Source organism: Sminthopsis crassicaudata, chromosome 1, assembly GCF_048593235.1.
Source record: "Sminthopsis crassicaudata isolate SCR6 chromosome 1, ASM4859323v1, whole genome shotgun sequence".
Classification (NCBI taxonomy): domain Eukaryota; kingdom Metazoa; phylum Chordata; class Mammalia; order Dasyuromorphia; family Dasyuridae; genus Sminthopsis; species Sminthopsis crassicaudata.
In genome coordinates, this window is record NC_133617.1 from 235,241,421 (window position 1) to 235,265,038 (window position 23,618).

Consider the following 23,618-nt stretch of genomic DNA (forward strand, 5'->3'; position numbering starts at 1 on the left):
AGTTTAAGAAACTTTGATATAGATTATTGACTATATGTGTCACAGGCAGAACTTGAACTCAACTCTCAGATACCAAGCAGCCTCTTTAATCAAATGTTTATTTCTACCTGTCTATATTCTTCTAAATGAAAAGTCAAAAAGCTCTCTTCTCTCCTGATTGCCACAGTGTAGATGAATTTTAAACTGAAGCCCCAAAAAGTAACCCTGTAATACTCTGAAGAAATGTGGCTCCCCCACATTTGGACTTTTGTTTAAAATGTTTTCCTGGATTCATACAAATGGCACCTACCCAGACATCCTGTGAAAGAGCAAAGGGGAGATTTTGGAATTGACAGAATCACTAGGGCTGCTTCCAGCGGTCCTGTGCTTTGGGCCCCCAAAGTCCCAGGAGGCTGACCATGGAAATGACGAGTCCAGACACCCAAAATCCAGTTCTTTCAGGAAGGGTGTGCAGCATTAATTACCACATTTCCCCAGTGCCCTGGGGGAGGGGACTGAGTGCGAGCAGAGAGTCTGTCCTGGACATTCTGTACTTTGTGCACAGCTCTGGTTTGTAATTAAAGTTTCATTAACAAGTCAGCATACATCATTAGAGCCTGCCAGCTGCAAATCCTTAGACTTTTTTTTTTTTCTTCGTCTTTATGGGTGTGGGGAGCAATTAAGAGGAGAAAGTGAGCGAGAGGTGAGATAATGCAAACAGACTTAAAACTCATTCATTCACAAAGATTTCTAGGTCCTTTACATTTCTGGGCAGAAATCCCAGTTGTGTAGTTTTGACATTAGGGAGAGAACAGCCTAATTTAATTTAAAATGTCTATAGGGATCACTGATTTTCCAATGATGGGGTTTTTTGTTTGTTTGTTTTTTTACCTGAAATCTCAAAGAAACCTACAGATTTCCTACATAATATATTAGATTTACTTACTTAATCCCAGATTCTTAAGTGCCTTCCTTTTCCTTACTGCATCCCCAACACACACACACACACACAGAGAATGATGTGAAAATATGCCTTAACTCAGGAGAATACAACTCTGAAAAATGTTAGATGTTCTACATCCTGCAGTATCAAATATTACGCCAAGTCTGAATTCTTTATGTAAAGATAAACAAGCACATCCACCTCATTAGTATATGAAAAATAATTTTTAATAGGAAATACATAGCATTAATTGTATAAAGTATGTGGCTCATTAAAGAAAGACCTGCAACCGATTTCCTTGCCTTGGGAGGCTTCCCCAGAGAGCTTTAAAAATAAGACTCATGACAGGTATTTATTTACATATGTGAGACAGGTGACTGGACTGAATGACTTTTTATATACGTAGCTTTTTGATTATACACCAAAATGATTGTTATACTTTTATGAATTGTGTTTTCTGTCATTTAAAACAACGTCATTCTTCTAAAAAGAAATGCACTACTTAAAAATGAACTTTAAAAGACTTCCTATCTCTACAATCTTTCTCTGTGTATTTTCCGCAGATTTTTTTAAAACTCATTTTGTGTTGCGTATAACATTGTGACTTCCTAAATGGCATTCCAGCCATAGCTTGTGGCATAAATATTTGAGCCAGCATGCATTTTAATTGTGTGCAGATGTTATGAATGTAAGGCGTCTCTCTTGACTCCTCACTCATTCCAGGAAGTTAAGGGAATGGAAACACTACAGGAGAGCTCGAGCTGTGGACAGTTTGAGACACAATCTTTCTGTGACAAATCAGGAGTCATTCTTCCCATGTACAAAATTGCCCACTCATTGGGAATGGCATGGCTAAGACTAAATGGGCAAAGCTGTCTCTTCCTCTGGTTCTCCTGCTCAGGTTCAGTGTTAATTCAGAGATGGAAAATTGCATATTGATTGACTTGGGGAAAAGGGGATGAGAGGAAAGGACCAAATCTGTATCCATAGTAAACCCAAGATTATGTTTTTAGTTTCTATTACACAGAAATGGAATATAGAAAATAGATGAGTCATCCTTTCATTTTGTCTAGTGATTTACCAACCTCTTAGGGAAATTGATTAAAATGCTTAGAACAACTGAACTGTCCATCTGTTCATCGCTAACTAGATTTAGTAAAGGACCACTGCTCTCCTTAATTACCCTAGCTAACATGGAGCATCTGCTTCCTCAGCGCCTTTTGGAGCCTGCTATTTAGATGGAAATCAGACAGTTGCAAGTGAAGTAAAGTGATTTTTAGCTTTTCGTTGAATCTTAATGATTTCAGCTTTCTATTGAATTTCATCTAAATTTCATTGAAATTTATAATTTTCATTGAATTTCTTTGAATTTTAGAAAAGACAGCCCTACTTTTTATATGTGAGGAAATTGAGGCTCCAACAAATTAAGTGATTTGCCTCAGATTGAGTGGCTTAAGTGCCACACTGGAGTCAGAAAACTTGAGTTCAAATCCAAACTCTTATGATGTGACCCTGGACATATAACTTAACCCTGTCTGCCTCAGTTTCCTCATCTGTAAAATGAACTAGAAAAGGAAATGACAAACCGTACCAGTCTCTTTGCCAAGAAGACCCCACCCCCAACAACTGCACACACAACTTAGCAGCATGTCTTCTGATTCCTGGTCCAGTCTATCAGTATGCATCTTTGGAATATCCACCAGAATAGTCTGGTCCTGATTATGAAGATGATAATGTTGAATGATAATAATTAGGGATATGTAAGTAAATGTTTAACAACCAGCTTTCCAAGAAGGGAGATGTACATAAAATATACTTTCTAAATTAAGATGCATTATTTAATCTAATTCTCTAAAACACCCTCCATTCTGGACAGTCAACATATGAATAAACCAGGCCCTGATTTATAGCCTTTGCCATTTTCAGAGGTGAAAATGCTCACAATTAAAAAAATTTTTTTTCCCTTTCTGAGGCTGGGGTTAAGTGACTTGCCCAGGGTCACACAGCTAGGAAGTGTTAAGTGTCTGAGACCAGATTTGAACTCGGGTCCTCCTGAATTCAAGGCTGGTGCTCTATCCACTGCGCCACCTAGCCGCCCCCTCACAATTAAAATTTAACATTTAGATCCTTATATCAGTTTTGAGTGGTCTCAAACATACCCCCAATAACAACTCACATTTATATTGAATTTTGTTTCTCCTGCCTTAGAACTCTAAGCTAGCTTTCTGTCTATCATGTCCTCCTTCTTGTCCCCATTTGATTGAAGAGGAAAAATTAAGGCTTTTACAGAGTACAGGACTAAAGATAACTTGTAAGAACTATTACTCAGGCTGAGACCTGGTGAATTCAGAACTGGTAGCAAGATAACCAACTAAAGATTTGTTGTTGTTAGTCAGTTGTGTTTGACTCTTTGTGACCCCATTTGGGTTTTTTTTGGCAAAGATATTGGAGTAGTTTGCTTTTTCCTTCTCCAACTTCATTTGCAGATGGGGAAACTGAGGCAAACAAAGAAATGATTTGCCTAGGGTCACACAGTGAGGCTGAAGCAGACTGAGGTTTTCCTGGCTTTAAGCTTAGCACTCTATCCAATGAGCTTCCTAGCTGCCCCTAACCAAACAGCTTCAAAAATTCAGAGACAGCCCATGTGAGTGATGATTTTTAAAGAGTACAAAGTGGATAGAGGAGAAGGGTAAGCTTTTATTGGGGCTTTTTACTGAGACACTTACTGGAACGTCCAACAGTGGAATCTATGTTCTTCATGCCGGTGTTATGGAGTCAGAGCTGAAACTCTGACCACCGACTGCCGGGATTTCCTGACTCACCAAGTGGTGTTAATCACACCTATGAGACATGGAGGGAGAGGAGCTCTTGGCAACCTTCTGTTCTGTCTCTACACCTCCTGTCCGGAGTTCATCCCCCACAAAGACACTCACTCACACAGGTCCACCTCCCCTCACCTCTAGGGACAGGTGGGACAGCCTTCTGGCCCTGGAATCAGAGATCTGAAAGCTCCTCCTCAGAGGCCATCAGGCCGTCGGAGACAGCGAGCCCCGTTAGTTAAGTCATTCAGTAGTGAATGTCTGAGGCAAGAGCTTAATGGAGGCCTTCCTGCTTCCCAGGTCAGTGCTTTGTCCACTCACTGGAGCATACCTACGGGGGTTAGGCAGGAGGCAGTTTTGCAAAGCTGAGTTGCACAGTGTAACTTTGGTCAGGGAGAGCGGCTTTGGATATGATGAAGGGTTTTGCTTGTTTGGTTTTTTAAAATAAATTCTTGGTGCTTTAGCATCTGTGTGATAGGTGTGGAGTAATCTTCCAGCTAAATAAACAAGTTGTGGTAACAGAAATCATAATTTTTATCCAACAAGGTAGATATAAATGCCACATGAACACACACAGAGGAATATATACACACATACACACAGAGAATACATACATGTATGTGTGTATGTACATGCTATATATACAGAGAATATATATGTGTTCTTGTGCATACATACATGTACACACAGGAATAACGTGTGTGTATTTATACACAGAGAGGAATATATATGATTTTTTATATATTTATATATATATATATATATATACACACAAACACAGGAATATATACATACATACATATACATACACACACACACACACAGAGGAATATATATGTATATACACCCAGAGAACAGGAAGGTTCTCCTTTTTCAAAGTGTGTATATCTGCTCATTTTATGTTCTGTAAGATCCCCTCCTCCCAACTGACCTTCCCCCTCTTCCCCTTAATGCAGCTGTGTACACACAGCTTCCTCGAAGCCGGCCAGCTGCTGGAGAGTGCTTTTGCATGACCTCTCCCCCTTAAAAGCAGAAATGCCATCTCTGCAGAAATGCAAGCTTGCTTTGGCCAAAGGCAGCCCCATTCATCACACCGTCCAGCTGGCTGTTGCTGATGCAGTAAAAGAGAATTGCTCTTTCTTCAGGGATTTCTATTCGTTTTAGGGGTCGCCTATAGGAAGGGCATTATATACAGCTGAAAAGTGATTATTCAGGAGGTCAAAAAGCAAACTATTTAATTAACTATCTGACTCTGGGCAAAAAAAAAAAAAAAAAGTGCTACAATATATAAACAGTAGGAGAAAACAAGTAAGAGGAAATCTGATTCTTCCCCTTTCCACATGCAATTCTTGGTTAATCAGCCAATCAATAAATATTTACTAAACACCTACTATGTGGTGTTTAGCACTGCACTAAGTGCTAAGGATACAAAAAAAAGCGGCAAAAGACAATTTCTGCCCTCAGTTTACAAAATAATGGGGGAGACACAGTAAATATATACAAAGTAAGCTTTATAAAGGATAAATAGGAAATAACAGGGGAGGCACAAGAAGTTAGAGGGTTTGGGGAAGATTTGCAGCAAAAAAAAATGGGGTTTAGTTGGGACTTAAAAGGTTAGACTTTTGGAAGCTAATTTTGATCAGAGCTCCTGTGTGAATCAGTTTTACCCTTTTTCAAATACCTTTCCCAGTAATTATTCCTGGCTTTTAAAAGAATCATCATGAGCTATATTTTAATAAGTTTCATAGCCCTTTAGGATTTGGAGAACACTCCAAGGGTTTTATCTCCTTTGATTCCCACAACATTGTGAGATAGTCGCTATGATTTTCCCCATTTTCTAGAAGAGGAAACTGAGGCTGAGTGTTGAGTTACCGGCCCACCTCACACAGTGAGTAGGTTTGAGACGGAACTTTATGAGACATGTCTGTACCTTCTGGGGATGCTGGTCCAGGAGAGGACCGATTCACTGGATCAGTGTGTGCCGGGACCCACTTTCTTCCTAAATCACTGACTCTTGCTAAATACAGAAGGGGTTACTTGCCTGTATCCTCAGGATACCACGATAGGCCAGCCTTAGTGCTAGGGCAGTTTGCTGCAAACAATTTAATTGTTCAATAAGCATTTATTAAGCATCATTTATGCTTAAGCAGACTGTTATAGGCATTGGAATACAGGTGCCAAAAAAATCAAAAGATAAAGTCTCTGGAAATTTCAAGAGACATAAGAATACTTTTAGAAGAGAAACATAAAGCTTTTTAAAGTATTGAAAACCTAAAATCGAATAAATATTTAATAATTGTCTACTATGTGTAAGGTATTAGGAAAGATACCTTCTGTGAAGAAGGTGGAATGTGAGCTAGGATTTTAAAGCTGGGTAGAATGTTAACAGGCAAGATTTGGGAGGAGAAGGCCTGGCAGAAGGAACAGTGTAAGCAAAGCTCTGGAGGTGGAAAACCTAAAATGTGTTTTGAGGGTAGATTATAATCCATTTGGCTGACATGAGAATATCTGAACTGGAGCTGTGAAAAAGCATTAGCTTTGGCTAGTGCCATGGGCAAGAATTTAAAAAAAAATAATGCCATTTTAAGGATGTCCAATGGACCATCTATATTATCTTGTTATTCTGAAAGAGATCTTAAATTTAAGTATCTGCTTATAATTTAAATATCTGGAGGAAGGAAAGGGTCAGGTAGTTAAATTTTTTAAACAGAAGTACAACCAAAACAAGGGAGGACCTTGTCACATTTATTTTTTTTAATGGAAAGCAACCTGAATTGGAGTCACTTCTATTGCATCATTATTTAAGTAAGTCATCTTCCTCTGTGCCTTAATTTCTTTCTTTTTTTTTTTTCCCCCCCTGAGGCTGGAGTTAAGTGATGTGCCCAGGGTCACACAGCTAGGAAGTGTTTAGTGTCTGAGACCAGATTTGAACTCAGGTCCTCCTGAACTCAAGGCTGGTGCTCTATCCACTGTGCTACCTAGCTGCCCCACCTTAATTTCTTTATATGTAAAGTGAGAGCATTGATTTCTAAGATACCATTAACTCTGAATCATCTGATCCTGTGAATTCTTATTTATTTCCTTCTCTCTCTACTCCAGGTAATAATGCCTGAAATAGATAGTTGGGTTTTTTGTTGTACCTGGGAAAGACTAATTTTCTCAGCTTTGCAGTCAGAAAAGTCATAACCCAAGCCATGCTCCCCTCAGAGCTAAAAGGAAGTTTAAAGCATGATGCAGGACTGTCACCATCGTGCAGTATACCTCCAAGGTATACAGAACCAACACCTGGGCCCCTCTGTGCATTGCAACCTGAACATCATCAGCTGGACTCTGCTGCTGACTCATGGGCATTTGCAGGAATCTCATTGTTGAGATTCATCTATAAAATGGTGTGGAATAACCCTGGAACTTGTCCCAGAGCAAGGGGGATGACCTTTTGCTGCAGCTAGCAGATGGGGTGTGTGTCCCAAAATTGTGCCTAAATGTCAGGCTCCTGGTCAGGCCCCATAAACGCTGCTGGCTCTGGGCTTGGTCCAAGTTTGAGTGAAAGGGTACCAGCCCTTTCCCAGGAGCCCTCAGAAACTGCTCAGGCTGCCATCTTTAAATATGGTATCTCTTCTCTGGCCCTTCTCCCCATCCCCTCAAAAAAGAGAAATACCAGGTTGGCTCTTCTTTGCTAATTGCTGCCCTCTAAATTTATGTCACTTAAGGACCAGTAATGGTTAGAAAAAGGGCAAGCAGTTTTAGAAAGAATTATTTTCTTAGCTAATAGAAGTTTTTCCAGGAATTATTTCACCATACCCCTAAGTATTTCTGTTTTCCAGAATTATTTTTTCCAGGAGGATTGGGGGGTGGGAAGGGTGCTTATTGTCTGCTAACCAATCACAATCCAATGGAGGAAAGGTCTTGTTATGTCAGAGTTTTTCTTGATGGCCTTTGAATGTCTGATTAGAAAGTAGAGGGACATTGCTTATCCTCTGCTGACTTCTGGACTTAATAGTCCCAGAAAGAAGTATAATTACCTTTGGGCTTTCTCACTAAATTTGATCCCCTTTCCTTTAGTTAACTAACCTTTCCTATCTTTTATTTTCATAACTTCAGCCTTTCCACTAAGACTAAATAATAATTATATCACCATAATTCTGTTGCCCTTAATATTATTTAAGAAAGTCAGGTATAGGGTAATGGATAGAACTGGGCTCAGAGTCAGAAAAGCCGAATTCAAGTATAAGCCTGAGCAAGTCAATTAATCCTGCAATATTCCCAAGAATTTTCTAATACTAGCAACTGATGGTGATCTGTGGTGTCATAAGAGAGTCTTCACAGGAAGTTCCCTTTGTCATTGAAAACATTGGTATTGTCTTTCTGTCTGTCTGTCTATCTGTCTATCCATTTCTCCATCTGTCTTTCTATATCCATCCATCCATCTGTCCACCTATCCATTTACCCATCTGTCCATATATCTACGATACATCTCTCTATCCATTTTTCTATCTTCTCTTATCCTATCTTATCTATTTCTATCTTCTATTTTATCTATATTTATCATCTCTTTGTCATCTATCTCTAACATTTATCTTCTATCATCTATTTATAACCCTCCATCCATGTACAATATACTTATATATTTATGTATCTTTCTACATTTGTATATTTATATACATATATAAATATACATAAACATTCATTAATATTAGGGCAGCCTCAATTTCCTCATCTGTAAAATTAACTAGTGAAGAAAATGGCAAACCAGTATCTTTGCCAATGAACCCAAATGGGTTCATAAAGACTTAGACATTATCAAAAAATGACTGCTTATTTTTATAAAATAAAAAACAGAAGGCTAAAGAAAAGATGAGCTTTTCTGGCAAGGATATTTGAAGGTAGTATGTATCCCACACCTTGAAATAACATGTCATTATTTGCTCCTGGCCACAGAATTTTCAAGCTTAATGTCTGTAAAATGCTAGACGTGTCCCTGGACCTCAAGAAAAGTACTCTGCATTAACTTCAAGAAGAGAGCTCCATATTTTAGGAAACAGAAGACTTGGTTTCACAATGAATCAGTAACAAAATGGCCTTATGGCTTTCAGCCAAGCTGAGCCATCAGTCTAGCAAGAACAACTTGTGGGGAGCAAGTCAGATTTGGGTCTTGTTTTACTGCCTGTTTCCTAAATGAAAATCTCATATCCTGTCTAACCAAGAATGTATTTGTCAAAGATAAAATAAAGCACATTTTTAGAAGGCAGAAGGAAATAAACCACCCTAAGTGCCCATTGCATTGTGCCCCAAAGGGAAGTACACACTTTTTAAATACAGAATTTACCTAAGAATGACTCAGATCTCATTTAGAAATCATTTTGCTTTGATCTCTTAAAAGCAAAGATTGTGCACTAGTAGCCCATGTGGACTACCCCTGGCCTATTTCTTATCTGTGTTTTTTCATTGTTTACCAATTAAGGAAATTTCAAGATTTAATTTTCCTAACTAATTTCAAACCAATTTTTGACTAATTTACCTTTAAAAAATTGGTAAATTTTTAATAAATTATTATATTTCTTTTGGATGAAAAGTAGTCCTGAATGCACAATCCCAGTGCTTGGTACATAGTAGGGGTTTAATAAAACTTTAATTTTATATAAATTTATTTTATTTTATTTTAATTTAATTTTAATAAAACTTGTTGATTAAATGAATACAGAAATGGCTGCATTTTGAGTGAGCTTCTTCTCTATGTTACAGACCACAGTCATTGACTATGTGAAGCCTTCAGATCTCAAGAAAGACATGAATGAGACCTTCAAGGAGAAGTTTCCTCATATCAAATTAACTCTCAGCAAAATACGAAGGTACTGTGCAGACTGACATCCATATGGCATTTTCTGTGACATAGCCCCAGCTTACCACTAAAATTGGTAAACTCTTTTGTGGGCTGGTAATTAATTCCCTGTTACAGAGATGGGGTTAGGAAAAATGTCTTTTAAGTAAATGAGTGGTTCTGTGATAGCTCTGATGTTTTGCTTTCTTCAATACTACCTGAGCCATAAGAAAAATGGAGTTAGGAGGTAAAAGATTGATAGTAAATGTTGCCACCTAGAAAACTGTTGATAGTTCAAGAAAGAACAGGCATTGGATCTATGATTTCTTTGGTAGGAGGAAATTCTATTAATTCTGTTCAATGCTTAGTCTTAAACAGATTCCTAAAACACAGAAAATAAAATATTTTGCCTACAGGTACATGGCCAGTGGGGTTTAGGCAGAATGGTCCAGAGGTGAAACTAACAAAATAAAAAATAGAAATATGCAGCCACCCAATTAGTCATAATTTGGTCACTTCCTATATTTAGCCATGTTTTAGAGTCTAGTTTCCTCGAGATTTATTTGGGTCCACAGTACGATCATCAAAATCAGCTGAAGTAGCTCTGCCTAAATTTCAATAACACCAGTATTTTAATTGTTTGGTTTGGTTTGGTTTTACAATCTACAAAGTTGCTTGTTCATGACACACACACGCAAACACATTTTTATTATAGTATTTATCTAGCTTTCTAATTGATCCACATTTTGCTAGAATGTCCGCTATATCATGTTAAATTATGTGCCTGTGTTCTACTTTGTTAATGAGTCCAAGCACAGGTGTAATTCTGACATTTATCTAAACCACAAGGCTAAACTAAAACAAATACTCATACTCTTTTATCTTGGACCAAAGATTTTTTCTAAATACAAAAGGTTCAATTTTAGAATAATCGCTTCTTAGCTCTGGACAATAATTGAGATAACCATTGGGCAAAATTTCCACTCACTACTAAGGTTTATTTTCTGGTTTGATTTGATTTAAATGTTTTTGGCTTCTCTAATGCTCTCTTGCCCCACTTCACTTTGATCCAGTTCATTCCTTATTTATAAAATGTCTACCATTGTTAGGTTTGAGTTAATTACCCTGAAGTTTATTCCATTATCTGACTTATTGTCTCTATCCTGCCTTCTGTTTTCATCTTCCTATATGAGCTGCATTGAGCTGTTGTATCTAAGGAAAGTTTAAAAGTCATGTCATCTCCCATTTCCACATTATAAGCATGAGGAAGAGACATGTCTATTTTCATCTTGTGTCTTTAGAGCTTCCTCCTTTGATGCACAAAAACGACTAAAGGTTTCTAAGCTCTGTCAATCAGGTCTCACTGGAACAACTTTAATCTTGTTTTAGGACAAACCTAGGTGAGTTCAGTGAGGCTTCTCAACAGGTTGGCCACAGGATAATATGTTTTTTTGGCTACAAAAATACTCTCAGGTTGTCCACCAGCAGGTTGAGAACTGGTATTCTGCAGCTCAATCATACACAGCAGCTAGGTAACACCGTGGATAGAACCCCAAGTCTAGAGCCAGGGAGATTTGTTTCTGAGTTCAAATCTAGACTCATTTATTGGCTCTGTGACAGTAGGGCAAATCCACTCCAGTTTGTTACCCAAATAGGGTCACAAAGAGTCGATGGTGAAATGAGTGGACAACAACAACACAAAAATTGTTCTGCTAAAGAAAATATTCACACTTCTGAAATGCGTGCTCCTTGAAGTATCAAAGTATTAAGTACTTTCAATGATATTCAAAGGAAATTTTCTCCATCTAGAAAGCAAACAGCCTTTGTCTACTTTGAGAAGCTGGCCCTCAAGGGGAAGCTAAACAAACAACCAGAAGCTTTGTGCAGGGGCCTGTGTACTGCTAACTTCCAAAATTGGAAGTGACTTCAAAAAATGAAACAAACACTTAATTTATATACGTGTGCTTGAGACCCAATAGCTGGTGAAATCTGTGGTCCTTGAAGTATTCAAAGTATTAAGTACTTTCAGTGATGTTCAAAGGAAATTCTTTTCATCTAGCTAGCTAATAGCTACATATCTGTGAACCTTGAGTATCAAAGTATTAAGTACTTTCAGTGGCATTTAAAGGAAATTTCCTCCATCTAGATAGCTAACAGCTACATAGGACCTAATACATAAGTCCTAGAGGGTGACCTGAGGTTAAGGATGCAACCAATAAACATCAGAGGTAGAATTGCAGTCTGTTTCTTTTTAGGGAAGAACCCAACTGTCTATGCACTATATCAAACTGTCTCTTAATTTCAGTAAAGGAAAAAAGAATGCATTAATATTGGCCCTATGAATCACATTATTAACAATAATAATAAAATCATAATCATAATAGAAATACTACCAACAATAACTGATATGTAGCTAGTACTTTAAAGTGGATAAAGCCTATAACATGTATCCTCAGGTAGGAGGAAAGAGCCCTGGTTTTGGAATCAGAGGGTGTAGGTTCCAGCCCCTCCTATGTCAGCCTATTTATGTGACTTTCCAGTAACCTCCAGGGTTTTGATTTTCTCCCATGTAAAAATAGGGTGGACATGATGTCCCCTCAACTCCCTTCCAACTTTAGACCAGTCAAGCTTACAATAACTCTTAAGGGGTCCAATGCAAGAATGGTTATGTATATTTTATAAATGCTTTCTTCATTTAATAGGCTAAAGAATGCCCAAAGATGGCCTCTGTTGCACAGTATCTTTGGAGGGGAGCTGAGAAAAACTTTCAGAAATCAAGTTTTGCTTGTCTTTGCTTTTTGCCAAGTGATCAAGTTCCAGGCTGTTGACAGGTTATGTTTTCTTTTTCCTTTCTTTCTCTAGTCTGAAGCGAGAGATGAGGAAACTTGCACTGGAGGATTGTGGCTTCGAGGAGCCTACAGTGGCCATGGCCTTTGTCTACTTTGAGAAGCTGGCCCTCAAGGGGAAGCTAAACAAACAGAACCGGAAGCTTTGTGCAGGGGCCTGTGTACTGCTAGCTGCCAAAATTGGAAGTGACCTCAAAAAACATGAAGTCAAGCACTTAATTGATGTAAGTATGCTTGGGACCCAATAGCTAGTGAAGGGCCCATTTTTAGTTTGGTGAGCATCCATCCAAAGGATTCTTTAGGTATTATGAAATCATCTTAAATAGCTATAGAACTCAGAGGCACCTGTCAGATGGATTGCCTTACCTGGGAATAAATAGAAAAGGACCTTACCTTTTTTCCCTCTCTCAGCAATGACAAACATTTATTTTTTCCCCACTCAATAGTATTTTATTTTTTCCAATTATATGTAAAGACAGTTCCCAACATTCATTTTTATAAGATTTTGAGCTCCAATTTTTTTCTTCCTCCTTTCCTTATTTCTTCCCTCTCCAGAATAGCAAGTAATCTGATATAGGTTATACATGTACAATCATTTTAAACATATTTCCATATTAGTCATATTGTGAAAGAAAAATCAGAACAAAAGAGAAAAACCACAAGAAAGGAAAAAAAAATGAAAATGGTATGCTTCAATCTACATTTAGTTTCCATAGTTCTTTCTCTGGATATAGATGGCATTTTCCATCCCAAGATTGGAATTGAATGACAAGCATTTATTAAGCACCTACTGTGTTTCCATGAGGACAGTCTCTATCCTTGAAGAGTTTCTATTTCACATAAAAATGAGGAAGAACAATTGTGAGGAAGGGAGGATTAGACAAAATTCACTTTGGCAGGAGTATAGGAAGAAGCCCAGCCTTTACTCTTGCCATAAAATTTGTGGGGTAAAACTGTGGTAGAACTGTGGTCCCCAGCACCAGGAGCCTGCCAGAATCAGCAGAATATGATCCAAATAGTGGTAATACAACTTGGTGATTTTCCTGCATAGCTGATTGCTTATCACTGGGGAAAGACTTAGGGTTATAGCTGCTCTTGTAAAGAAAAGTAGCCATTTAGAAGCAAAAGAAATAGAGTTCCTCTGAGGTTCACTTGCATGGTTACTGCCTGAACCATCTGTGCTAACTCATATTCAGGGGCAATGTGATATGGTGCAAATAGAGAATGGCTTGAATTTGATTCGGGGAATAAAGAGTCTGGGTTTCAATGTTCTGTTCCTTCCTGGGTACCTTGGGGCATATTGGGAGTGGACTAAATGATTGCTAATAGCTTTAAATTTATGATCCTATTCTGATGAAATCTAAGTACTATGCTTGAAATAATCAAAGTATTATTTCTAAAGTACTTGTTTATAATCTATTTATTCATTATGTGGAAAGATTCTGAGATTACATGCTCCCACCCAACTAAAAGTACTCCAGGGCCACATGTAGTGAATATATACATATACATTTAGCATTAAGAGACTTCCATAGATCTTCCTTAAATGATATAGACACACAGAATGAATATTGAAAAAGGCAAAGTGGCAATAGGCATACTTAGTAATTATATGGTAATATACCACCTAGTATAAAGCTAATGTAATCAGTGCAAAAGTGGCTTGCTTCAGCAATTTGCCTAATGAATTCCAAGCCAGCAGTAATCTGAATAGGCAGCCAACTCTTCTATGGACTAAGCTTTCTGAATGGACCACACAGCACAATGTGAGCGCGCCAATCAGAATGCAGCCTAATCAGAATTTTTAAATATCTTTACAAAAACCCAGGGATGTGCTGCTAAATATTTAACAACCAGCTTTCCAAAAAGATGGCAGGTTTTTATTTGTTTGTTTAATCTGCTTTTTTTTTTTTTTTTTTTTTTTTTTTACATTTTCTCATTCTTAAGTCTAGATAATCAACAAAGCAATAAATCAAGCCCTGGTTTTTGTAGCATTTGCCAGTTTCTGAGATGTAAATACTCACACTGAAAATTTAACAATCTGCTTTTTGGAGCCTGAACCAACACACCCCTGAGGAAATCTTCCCCAGTGACTCCCATCATCATTGCTTTTCCCCATTGTGAACTGTTACATTCTGTACTACAAAACTCAAGAATCTCAGCATTGGAGGAGTGATCATCCATTCCTACTCATGTCTAAACAAAAATCTACTGTACAACGTGCCCGACCAAGGGTCAATCATCCTTGGCTGAAAGACCTCCAGAGAGAAGGAACCTGTCCCCTTCATAAAGTAGCCCATTAATTCTAATTTTTATGAAATCTATCATTCTTCCAAATTGTTTTTCTCATCACAACTTCCATCTGGGACCAAATACAACAAATTTAATCCAACCTCCACGTAATAACCTTTGGAGAACCAATATCATGCCTCAGTTCCCTTCCCCTCAAGTCTAAACATTCTTGGGAGAGGGAACAGATTCCCAATTTCACCAGCATAGGAAGGAAACATTTTCTGCTGATACATCTCTCTAGCTACTCTGCAGCTTAGCATCCTAGTTACCAGGGAACCCTGAAAAGTTAAATGATACACCCCACAGCCAGAATGTATCAAAGGCACTATTGGAACTCCTTGCTGACATTGAGGTCTTGTTTCTAAAGCCTAAATACCCTTAGACCCCCAGTTAACATCCCCAGTTCTTTCAACTAGCCTTCATATAACAAGCTCTTCTTCCTCATCCTGGTTGCCCCCCACTAGACTGGGTATTCTTAACCTTTTTCTGCCATAGACCTCTTTGTCAATATAATGACCATTTTTTGGAATAATGTTTATTTTATGAATCAAATGCATAAAATAAAATACATAGGATTAGAAGAGAAATTCATTATATTACATTACAGTTTGGACAACTCTCAGGTTGAGCTCTGAAATCAAATCAGTCCTCAGACACTTATTATTTGTGTGCCCCAGGTAAGTTTCCTCATTTATAAAATGGGTATAATAACAAAACTTATTATACTTATATTCTCTCTCTCTCTCTCTCTCTCTATATATATATATATGTGTGTGTGTATATATATATATAATAGCGTATTTGTGAAGATAAAATGAGATATGTGTAAAGTTTGTCATAAAGTTTAAAATATCAGTTATTATACAGTTATTAAAAACATTTTTAAAAACAAGTTTACGGACATTCTGAAATCTATCCAAAGACCCCAGGTTAAAAATCTCTATTCTGGAAGTTCTCCAGCAGATCAGTGCCCTCCCTAAAAAGGAAGCCCGGAATGGAATAATTTTCCTGGTGTGTTCTGGCCAGGCAGAGGACAAAGAAATCAGAGTTCCACAAGTCTACTCACCCAACATGTCTCATCAGGCAACTCGTTTGGTCTGTTGGTTCATATAGAGCTTGACTTGAACACGTATAAAATCCCATCTTATCCACTCATGCATTGTTTGTGATTGTCCTGGAGGGCAGGGATTTGTTTCTTTTAATATCCCCAGTACTTAGCACACTTATTGTTGTTCAGTCTTGTCCAATTCTTTGTGACCTTATTTGGGGTTTTCTTGTCAAAGATCCTGGTATGGTTCACCATTACCTTCTCCAAATCATTTTCCCAATGAGGAGACTAAGACCATCCCAGGGGGGTAATGCCTTGCCTAGGATCACGCAGCTAGTGTGTGTCTGAGTCCGGATCTGAGTCTTCTTGACTTCAGATCCCCGTTCCGTCCACCACATCACCTGGATACCCACTTAGCTCTAGCCTGGCACCCAAAAGGCATCTAATAAGTGTTTGTTGGCTGATTACTGACTGAGTGTGCCTTCTGTGTCAGCCTTGGCTTTTTTTGTAAGTTCCCTAAAACCTAGTACCCTAACTTTCTATCCTAGTCTGCCTTTGACTAAGACAGTGCCTGGAACAAAAGTGCATCCTCCCTGAGTGATTTAGATGTGATACACAGAGAAAACTGGGCAGCTGAGTCCCAGGGAGGGCCAGGCCGGAAGACTCATTTTCCCGAGTTCAAACCTAGTTTGCCTTAGTTTCCTCATCTGTAAAATGAGCTGGATAATGGCAAACCACCCCAGTCTCTTTGCCAAGAAAACTCCAAATGGTCTGTCAAAGAAATCATAAAAGAGGGACCCACATGTGCAAAAATGGAGCAGCCCTCTTTGTAGTGGCAAGCAGCTGGAAACTGAGTGGATGCCTATTGGTTGGGGAATGGCTGAATAAGTTATGATACATAGAATACAATCAGCAGGATGATTTCAGAGAGACCTGGAGAGACATACAGGAACTGATGCTGAGTGAAATGAGCAGAACCAGGAGATCATTATACACAGCAACAAGAAGATTCTGTGATAATCAATTCTGATGGGCATGGCGCTCTTCAACAATGAGGTGATTCAGGCCAATTCCAATAGACTTGTGCCTTAATCCTTTTCCATGTGACCTTGAAAGGATTGATCACTTGTGTATTGATTACAGTATGTTTGCTGAAGAAAAAAATAAAAATAGAAAAATGATTTCTTGGGTTAAAAACCCTCCATAGCTTGAGTAAGTCACAACCAACCAATCACTTAGTCAGTGAGCAACGTGATGAAAGGTGCTGTTCACATCCAGAAAGAGAGGTATGGAGATTGACTGTGGATCAAAGCATAGTGTTTTCTACTTTTTATGTGTTGTTGCTATTTGCTAGATTTTTTTCCCTTTTAATCTGATTTTTCTTGCTCAACATGATGAATATGAAAATATGTTTAGTTTAATTAAAACATGTTTAATATCAGATTGCTTGCTGTCTCGGGGAGAGAATGGGAGAGAGAGGGAGAAAAATTTGGAACACACGGTTTTGCAGAGGTAAAAGTTGAAAATGATCTTTGCATGTATTCAGAAAAATAAAATACTGTTTTAAAAAATAATAAAACACCAAATGGGGTCATTACAAGTCAAATACAGCTGAAATGACCTAACAATAATGGAAGACCATACGACATGAATACTGTGGATGTAATGCTTATTGGTTGTTGTTTTTTTTTTTTTCCTCTCTTCTATTTCAGAAACTGGAAGAGAAGTTCCGGCTGAACCGACGAGAGCTGATTGCCTTTGAATTCCCAGTCTTAGTGGCCTTGGAATTTGCTCTCCATCTGCCCGAGCATGAAGTCATGCCCCACTACAGACGCCTGATCCAGAATTCCTAGCACAGGCTCCCCTCCTGGGGCAGAGGGAAAGACTGCTTCCTTTGAGGTCTGTGGAACAGCAGTTACGACTGGAAATGCAAAAATGGAACTCAAAATATACCAAATTTTTTTCCCATTCAACATCGTTTTCTTCTGTAGTAGAACTGTCCTAAAGACATTTCAGGGACTCTTCAGTCTTTTTCAGCCTAGAGGAACTCATGGTAGCTCTCGACTACTCAGAGCAAAGCAAGGAGAGAAACCAGTGGAGACCCCATGCTGACCCTGGAGAAATGGGCTTTTGGGGACCAAGGACAAATGTTCAGTTGCCCATCTCAGCTTCTTGGAGTGCAAGACTTTTCTTTCACAGTCTCCATTCTGGTCTTCCTTCTGGTCATCTGTCCACCTTGCAAACCCAGACCAGGACCTTCTCTCTTTTACTATTTCTCTATTGACTTGTTCCAACCCGGGGTAGGGACAGTTGAAGGGAAGGGGAGAGGGGACTTTCAGAAATGGGGGAAAAGCTTTTAAAAAGATATCTTCCTTCACTGTGTCAAAAAAGAGTGTGCCAATCTATTTTTGTATCTGATATTGGAAGTGCACTTTTCCTGGGGCAGGGGAGGGGGGACAGTGAATACGTATGTCTGGGTGCATGTTTAAATGCACATGTATGTGTGTTTACGTTCACGTATAAGTAGGGGACACTACACTCCTAGTCTCCAAACAGTGTAATAGTTTACAGAGAGGTAGCAGGTTACCGGCCTGACTTTCTGTGATGATTTCTTGAAAATGTAACTTTTGGGAAATGTGAGCAGTGAGATCACCCTTAATATTTCAGTTTCCAGTTCCAGATCATTTATCCCTTTTACACCTTTTCTGAGATGGCAGTTTCAGCTCCTGCAATAAGTCGCCAGCCCACCACTCACTCCAGAATTGTATTTTTCTTGTTCAGTCGTTTTTCAGTCATGTCCCACTCTTCGTGACCCCATTTGGGGTTTTCTTGGCAAAGTTCTGGCGTGGTTTGCCATTTCCTTCTTCAGCTCATGGAACTAAGGCAAACAGGGTGAAGTGACTTGCCCAGGCTCGCACAGCTAGTAAATGTCTAAGGCCAGATTTGAACTCAGAAGGATAAGTTTTTCCACTGCACTGTCTCGCCACCCTCAGTATTGCATGGAGGAAAGCTAAAAGGGCCAGCAGTCCGGAATACTTGTTCTCTTCCTAAAGTCCTTTGCCCCCTCCGCCTGTGTATAGTCCACCCTTGCACTTTTGCCACCTGGGAGGTGGTCAGAGTTGCACTCTGTCCTGTTGTATTTCTGTGCTCTATGTTAGAGTGCTTCCTGAGCACACTGGTTGTGCTACCTGGGAAACTGTTTTACCCAAATGCAGAGTACGGATAGATCAGGTTATATAAATGCTATCTTGGAGTTTGGAGAGCTGAGACAAACAATATAATAACTTTAAAACTGAGTTGGTGGAAATAAGCATTTGCCTTTTTTAAAAAAAATTATTACCATGTAATCCAGGAGCTATTTTCAGGCTGAATTTTCACAGTTCAATTCTAGTCATTTAAGCAACTTATACTGAAAAGCTTGGGCAAATGAACCAGAGTACCATGGCTACTCCGTCTTATATCACCCAAAGACAGTGTGTTAGCCTAGGGGTGCCAGAGGATTGAAGAAAGATTTCTATGTTTATGTACAGAAAGAATTTTAAAATATTTATTATATATATATATAAAATATATGTATGTGTGTATATATGCACATATGTCTAACTGACACTTTTTCCAGTGCATTGCAAATTCATCTGTCATTTCTGCCCAAACCCTTTAAAATTTGGATTCCGGTTAAGCTAGAGAAAAATTCAAAACTTTCCATCAGCCTTGGATGGGAGGTGGGGATTATGAGGAGAAATTTGATCAACAAACTTTGACCTGCCAGGGCCTGAAGTCACTGAGTCAAAAAGGACCTGAAGATCACAGCAGTGTGGAAAGGAGACATTTTCTTCGGACTTGAAGCTTACCTAAGTTTCCTCATTTTCTCCCTCTTTGCACAAGTTTGCTCATCAGGAAGCAGTGTGGGCTGATTTTTTTTTTTTTTTAATAGTGGATAGATACAAATTTGAACTCATGTAGGTCAGACCCATCACTTCAGCTGACCCAGAAAGATAAGACCATCCAATCAACAGATGCTGGTGGAGTTGCATTGATATGATACCCTGCAGTTTGGGGGCTACAAAATGCCTCCCCAGCTCATGATTTCTGCAGTACCCTGAGTTTCTAAGTCAGTTATTCCGTCCCAAGTAGAAGGGTTTGACAGTGACTGTTAGCCAAAAGACCCTCACCTCAAGATTTAATAGTCAGCCCTTTGGTGATGAGAAGCAGAGCTGGAGTTTCCCCCAGCTTCTCTCCCGGGTGTCTGACGCCTGGTCAAGCTGCTTCATTCATAAGACACCCAGAAATGTCTCAGAGAGACAGTCTCTCCATTGTCATTCTGCATTTAGTCTTTCCCCAGCTCCTGAATTTTGAAGGCAGGCAGTAGGACAGGCACTTACCTTCCCAACAACCCAAGTTCTACTGGGAGAGCCAGGAAACCCCTCGTTAACCTAGACTTGCACTTGTTGTTGTTTAACAATGTATTAATATATTTGACATTTCTCTGGTCCATTTGCTTTTTGACATTTGAAGAGTGGGCAAGAATCTGGTCTCCTTTAAAGAACCATTGATTTTAGGTCTCTTTTATTACATTCTGCCTTACTATTTGTTTTCATTTCAATTGATTGAAGAGCGGTTGTTTGATTTTTAAAGGGAAGTAGAGGGAAAGAAGGGACTTTTCCGGCATCAGCTGGGAAGAGAAACATTTTTAATAAGAGACCTCCAATTTAATGGAAGTGTCTCTGTTTTATACATAACTTGAGAGGAGTACAGGGGTGTAGAAGGGGAAGGAGGTAAAGGGAAGAGAAGTTTCCCCAAGGATTTGAGGAAGCCAAGCCACAAATGATTGGTCAGTGACTCCGGAAGGCAACCTTTTGGCTGGGAGAGGAGAGGAAGAACTGTGTCTTCTAAGAGGTGTTAAAAAAAAAAAGACATTCACAGATGAACAGCCAACCCCACCCCACCACAGATTATATTATTAAGACAAAGCTCTCATCCCACTCCCAGGCTGGCCCAGGTATTTATTCTAGCATGGGTTCGCCCTTCTAAAAATATCTGAGAGCCTGAGGGTGCAATTTGTCCCAGGCCTTCCCTGGTCCTTCAGGCTGGCCCTGGCCTGTGTACTTCTGCAGGATTGGCTTTTGTTGGTTGTAGCCATCTCCAAGAGGCCAAGATCCAACGGTCCGGCAACTCAGAAGTAAGAAGCAACTTTGGCCACAGATTGTTGTCTGATGGGACGAGTCGTGCTGCTTACATAGGAAGCTAAGCCATACAGACGGGGGAGAGAATTGCCATTTTCAGGGCTTGGGTTGCAAGGAGTCTTGCTAAGGAAGGTCCTACCTTTGAAATTCACTTGCCTTATGTGTCGGTATTATTACCCCTGAATGTTCATCCCTGATGGAATCATCAAGCTTCTGGGAAGGGCCCCAGCACAGTAAGCCCCCAGGATGAATTTAATTCCTTGGCCTCCTCATGTGGAGGCTCCCCTGCCAGAGCACAAGGCAGGGCGGGTTCAGGGATGCTGGAGCCAAAGGCTAATTATCCTCCCTTCTCTCACCATCCTGTGACATCCTCTACTAAACGCAACAGGAAATTGAGGACCAAATGGGAAAGATGAATGTTTTCCTTGGTCAAAGGAAGTTTTAATACACCATGGTTTTTGTTTCATTACCCATAAGACAGTCTAGAGACAGTCAATCCTTGGTAAATGTTGCTATGTATCATAAGCTGTACCTTACCAGGTTTGGGCTTAATTTTTTTTTTGGGGGGGGGAGAAAGGGGATTAAACTGCTTTCCCTCTTGTAACAATAAATAAAATTGTTCAGTACTAAATTCTTGTTATTACTGAGTTATCTCTAAAATATTTGCACTTTGATGCACAAAAAAGCTCTTTAGTGACTCAGGTCTTCTCCATTTAGAGGGGGTAATTTTACTTTTTCTTCCACAGTTTAGTCAGAGAAGCAGGAGATACAAGCAAATTTAAGTCAAATGTCTATCCCAAATACTTACTGACTGTGTGACTCTGGGCAAGTCATTTAACCTCTCTTAGTTTTCCTTATCTGTAAATTGGAGATTATAATAAATATTGCCCTTCCAGGGGTGTTGTGAGGGTAAAATATTTGTAAAATTTTTTGTAAAGTATTATATAAAAGCTAAGTTATATGTATATATAAAACATTGTGGTATGCAAAACACTTTATATAGATCAATATCATTTGATCTTCACATCAACTCTGTGCAGTGTTATCACCATATATACATGGAGTACCTGGAACTGAGAGAGGAGAAATAACTTACTCAGGCTGAAACAGGATCTGAATTCAGGCTCTCCTGGCCCCAGGACTGATGCTGTATACCATCTTGCTGTCTCAAGGGTGGCCATGGAAACACTTTCCCACAAAAAGAGATCTGTAAGAGAAAATATCAGGGGAAGCACCAGAAAAGTCATCTGTCTTGGAAATTTCAAAGTGCCCGTTAGAGAAAGAATTGACCATGATATAGCAAGATCAATAACCAATAAAGCTCCTATTTACATAGCAGTTTTATGGGTTTACAAAACCTCTTAATAAGAGTGTGAGATACATAGGGCATATTCTATTACTATTCCCATTTTACATATAAGGAATCTGAGGTTAAAAAAAAAAAAAAGGAAGTGTGGACAAAAGATTTGGAGTGAATATCAGGAACAATATCATTCCTATAACTCCTTAATGTTTACAAAACATAATCTAAAGAAGGGGGTAGAACACATTTACTCCTTTTTACTTATGGGGAAAGAGAGGTTCAAATAGATTAAATCACTTGCCTAGGGTCACTTGTAATAAATTTCAGAGATGATGGAATTCAAATCTAGGTCTCTTCTGATCCTTTTTCTACTACTTTTAACACCACCCCATATTGCCTGTCTAGAAATGCAGTCCCAGTACCTATTACCAGCTTATGGTTAATGCTGATGTTTGGAGGCAAAAGAAACATTTCACTGGGTATTCCTACAACTGAAAAACAGAACTCAAGAGGAAAAAATTAGAAATCTGGAAGATTGCTAAGAATGCAGTTCTTCCATCAATAATTCTTATCCCACAGGACAGGCTTGAGAGAATAAAACCAGAATGGGTCAGTGAGTTAAATTCAATAAACATTTACTAAATACCTACTACTTTGCTTAGCTGGGATTAGAAAAAAAAATCCCCTACAGTATCTGCCTTCAAGGAATTTACAATCTAAGGGTAGGGAAAGGAGAGCAACATGCAAACAAAACCAACTAATTATAAACAGGTTAAGTAGGAAAGAACAAAGGGAAGGCCTTGGAATTAAAAGGAGTTAAGGAAATCTGCAGGAGGTAAGATTTTAGTTGAAAATTAAAGGAAGTCAAAAAGATCAGCAGTTTGAGTGGGAGAAAGAGGAACTGGAATGGGTGTAGTCCTCTCTTCAGTGTTAGGGAAGATAAGAGGGAGGGTTTAGGGGGAAAGATAATGAGTACTATTTTGAATATGTTGAATTTAAGATGTTACCAGAAATCCATTTCAAGATGTCTAAAAGAATGTGAGGCTGGAGGTCAGCAGAGAGATTGGAGCAGAAAGGGTAGATTTGAGAAACATTACCATGAAGATGAAAAATAAGAACCCACTTGCATGGAATGACTGGACAAATTGTGGCATATGAATGGAATACTCTTGTGCTAGGAAAAAAAAATGATGAGCGAGCTGATTTCAGAAAAACCTGGATTTACATGAATTGATGCTGAGTGAATGAGCAGAAACAAGAGAACATTGTACATAGTAACAGCAACAATTTGTGATGATCAGTTTTGATAGACTTAGTTCTCAGCAATACGGTGATCCAAGACAATTCCAAAAGACCCATGATGGAAAAAAATGCTATCCACCTCCAG

At 38.9% G+C, this 23,618-nt stretch overlaps 1 protein-coding gene across 2 annotated transcripts in view; it reads left to right on the forward strand.

Annotated features, from left to right (window-relative positions):
• Positions 1 to 21,559, forward strand: part of CABLES1 (Cdk5 and Abl enzyme substrate 1) — a 142,722-nt gene extending 121,163 nt beyond the window's left edge. For both annotated transcript variants that reach the window (XM_074276544.1, XM_074276553.1), the window contains 3 exons: positions 9,484 to 9,590; positions 12,422 to 12,629; positions 17,458 to 21,559. In XM_074276544.1, coding sequence (XP_074132645.1) covers positions 9,484 to 9,590; positions 12,422 to 12,629; positions 17,458 to 17,598 — 456 coding nt within the window. In that variant the 3' untranslated portion in view covers positions 17,599 to 21,559. The remainder of the gene's footprint in view (positions 1 to 9,483; positions 9,591 to 12,421; positions 12,630 to 17,457) is intronic.
• The last annotated feature ends 2,059 nt before the right edge of the window (positions 21,560 to 23,618 follow it).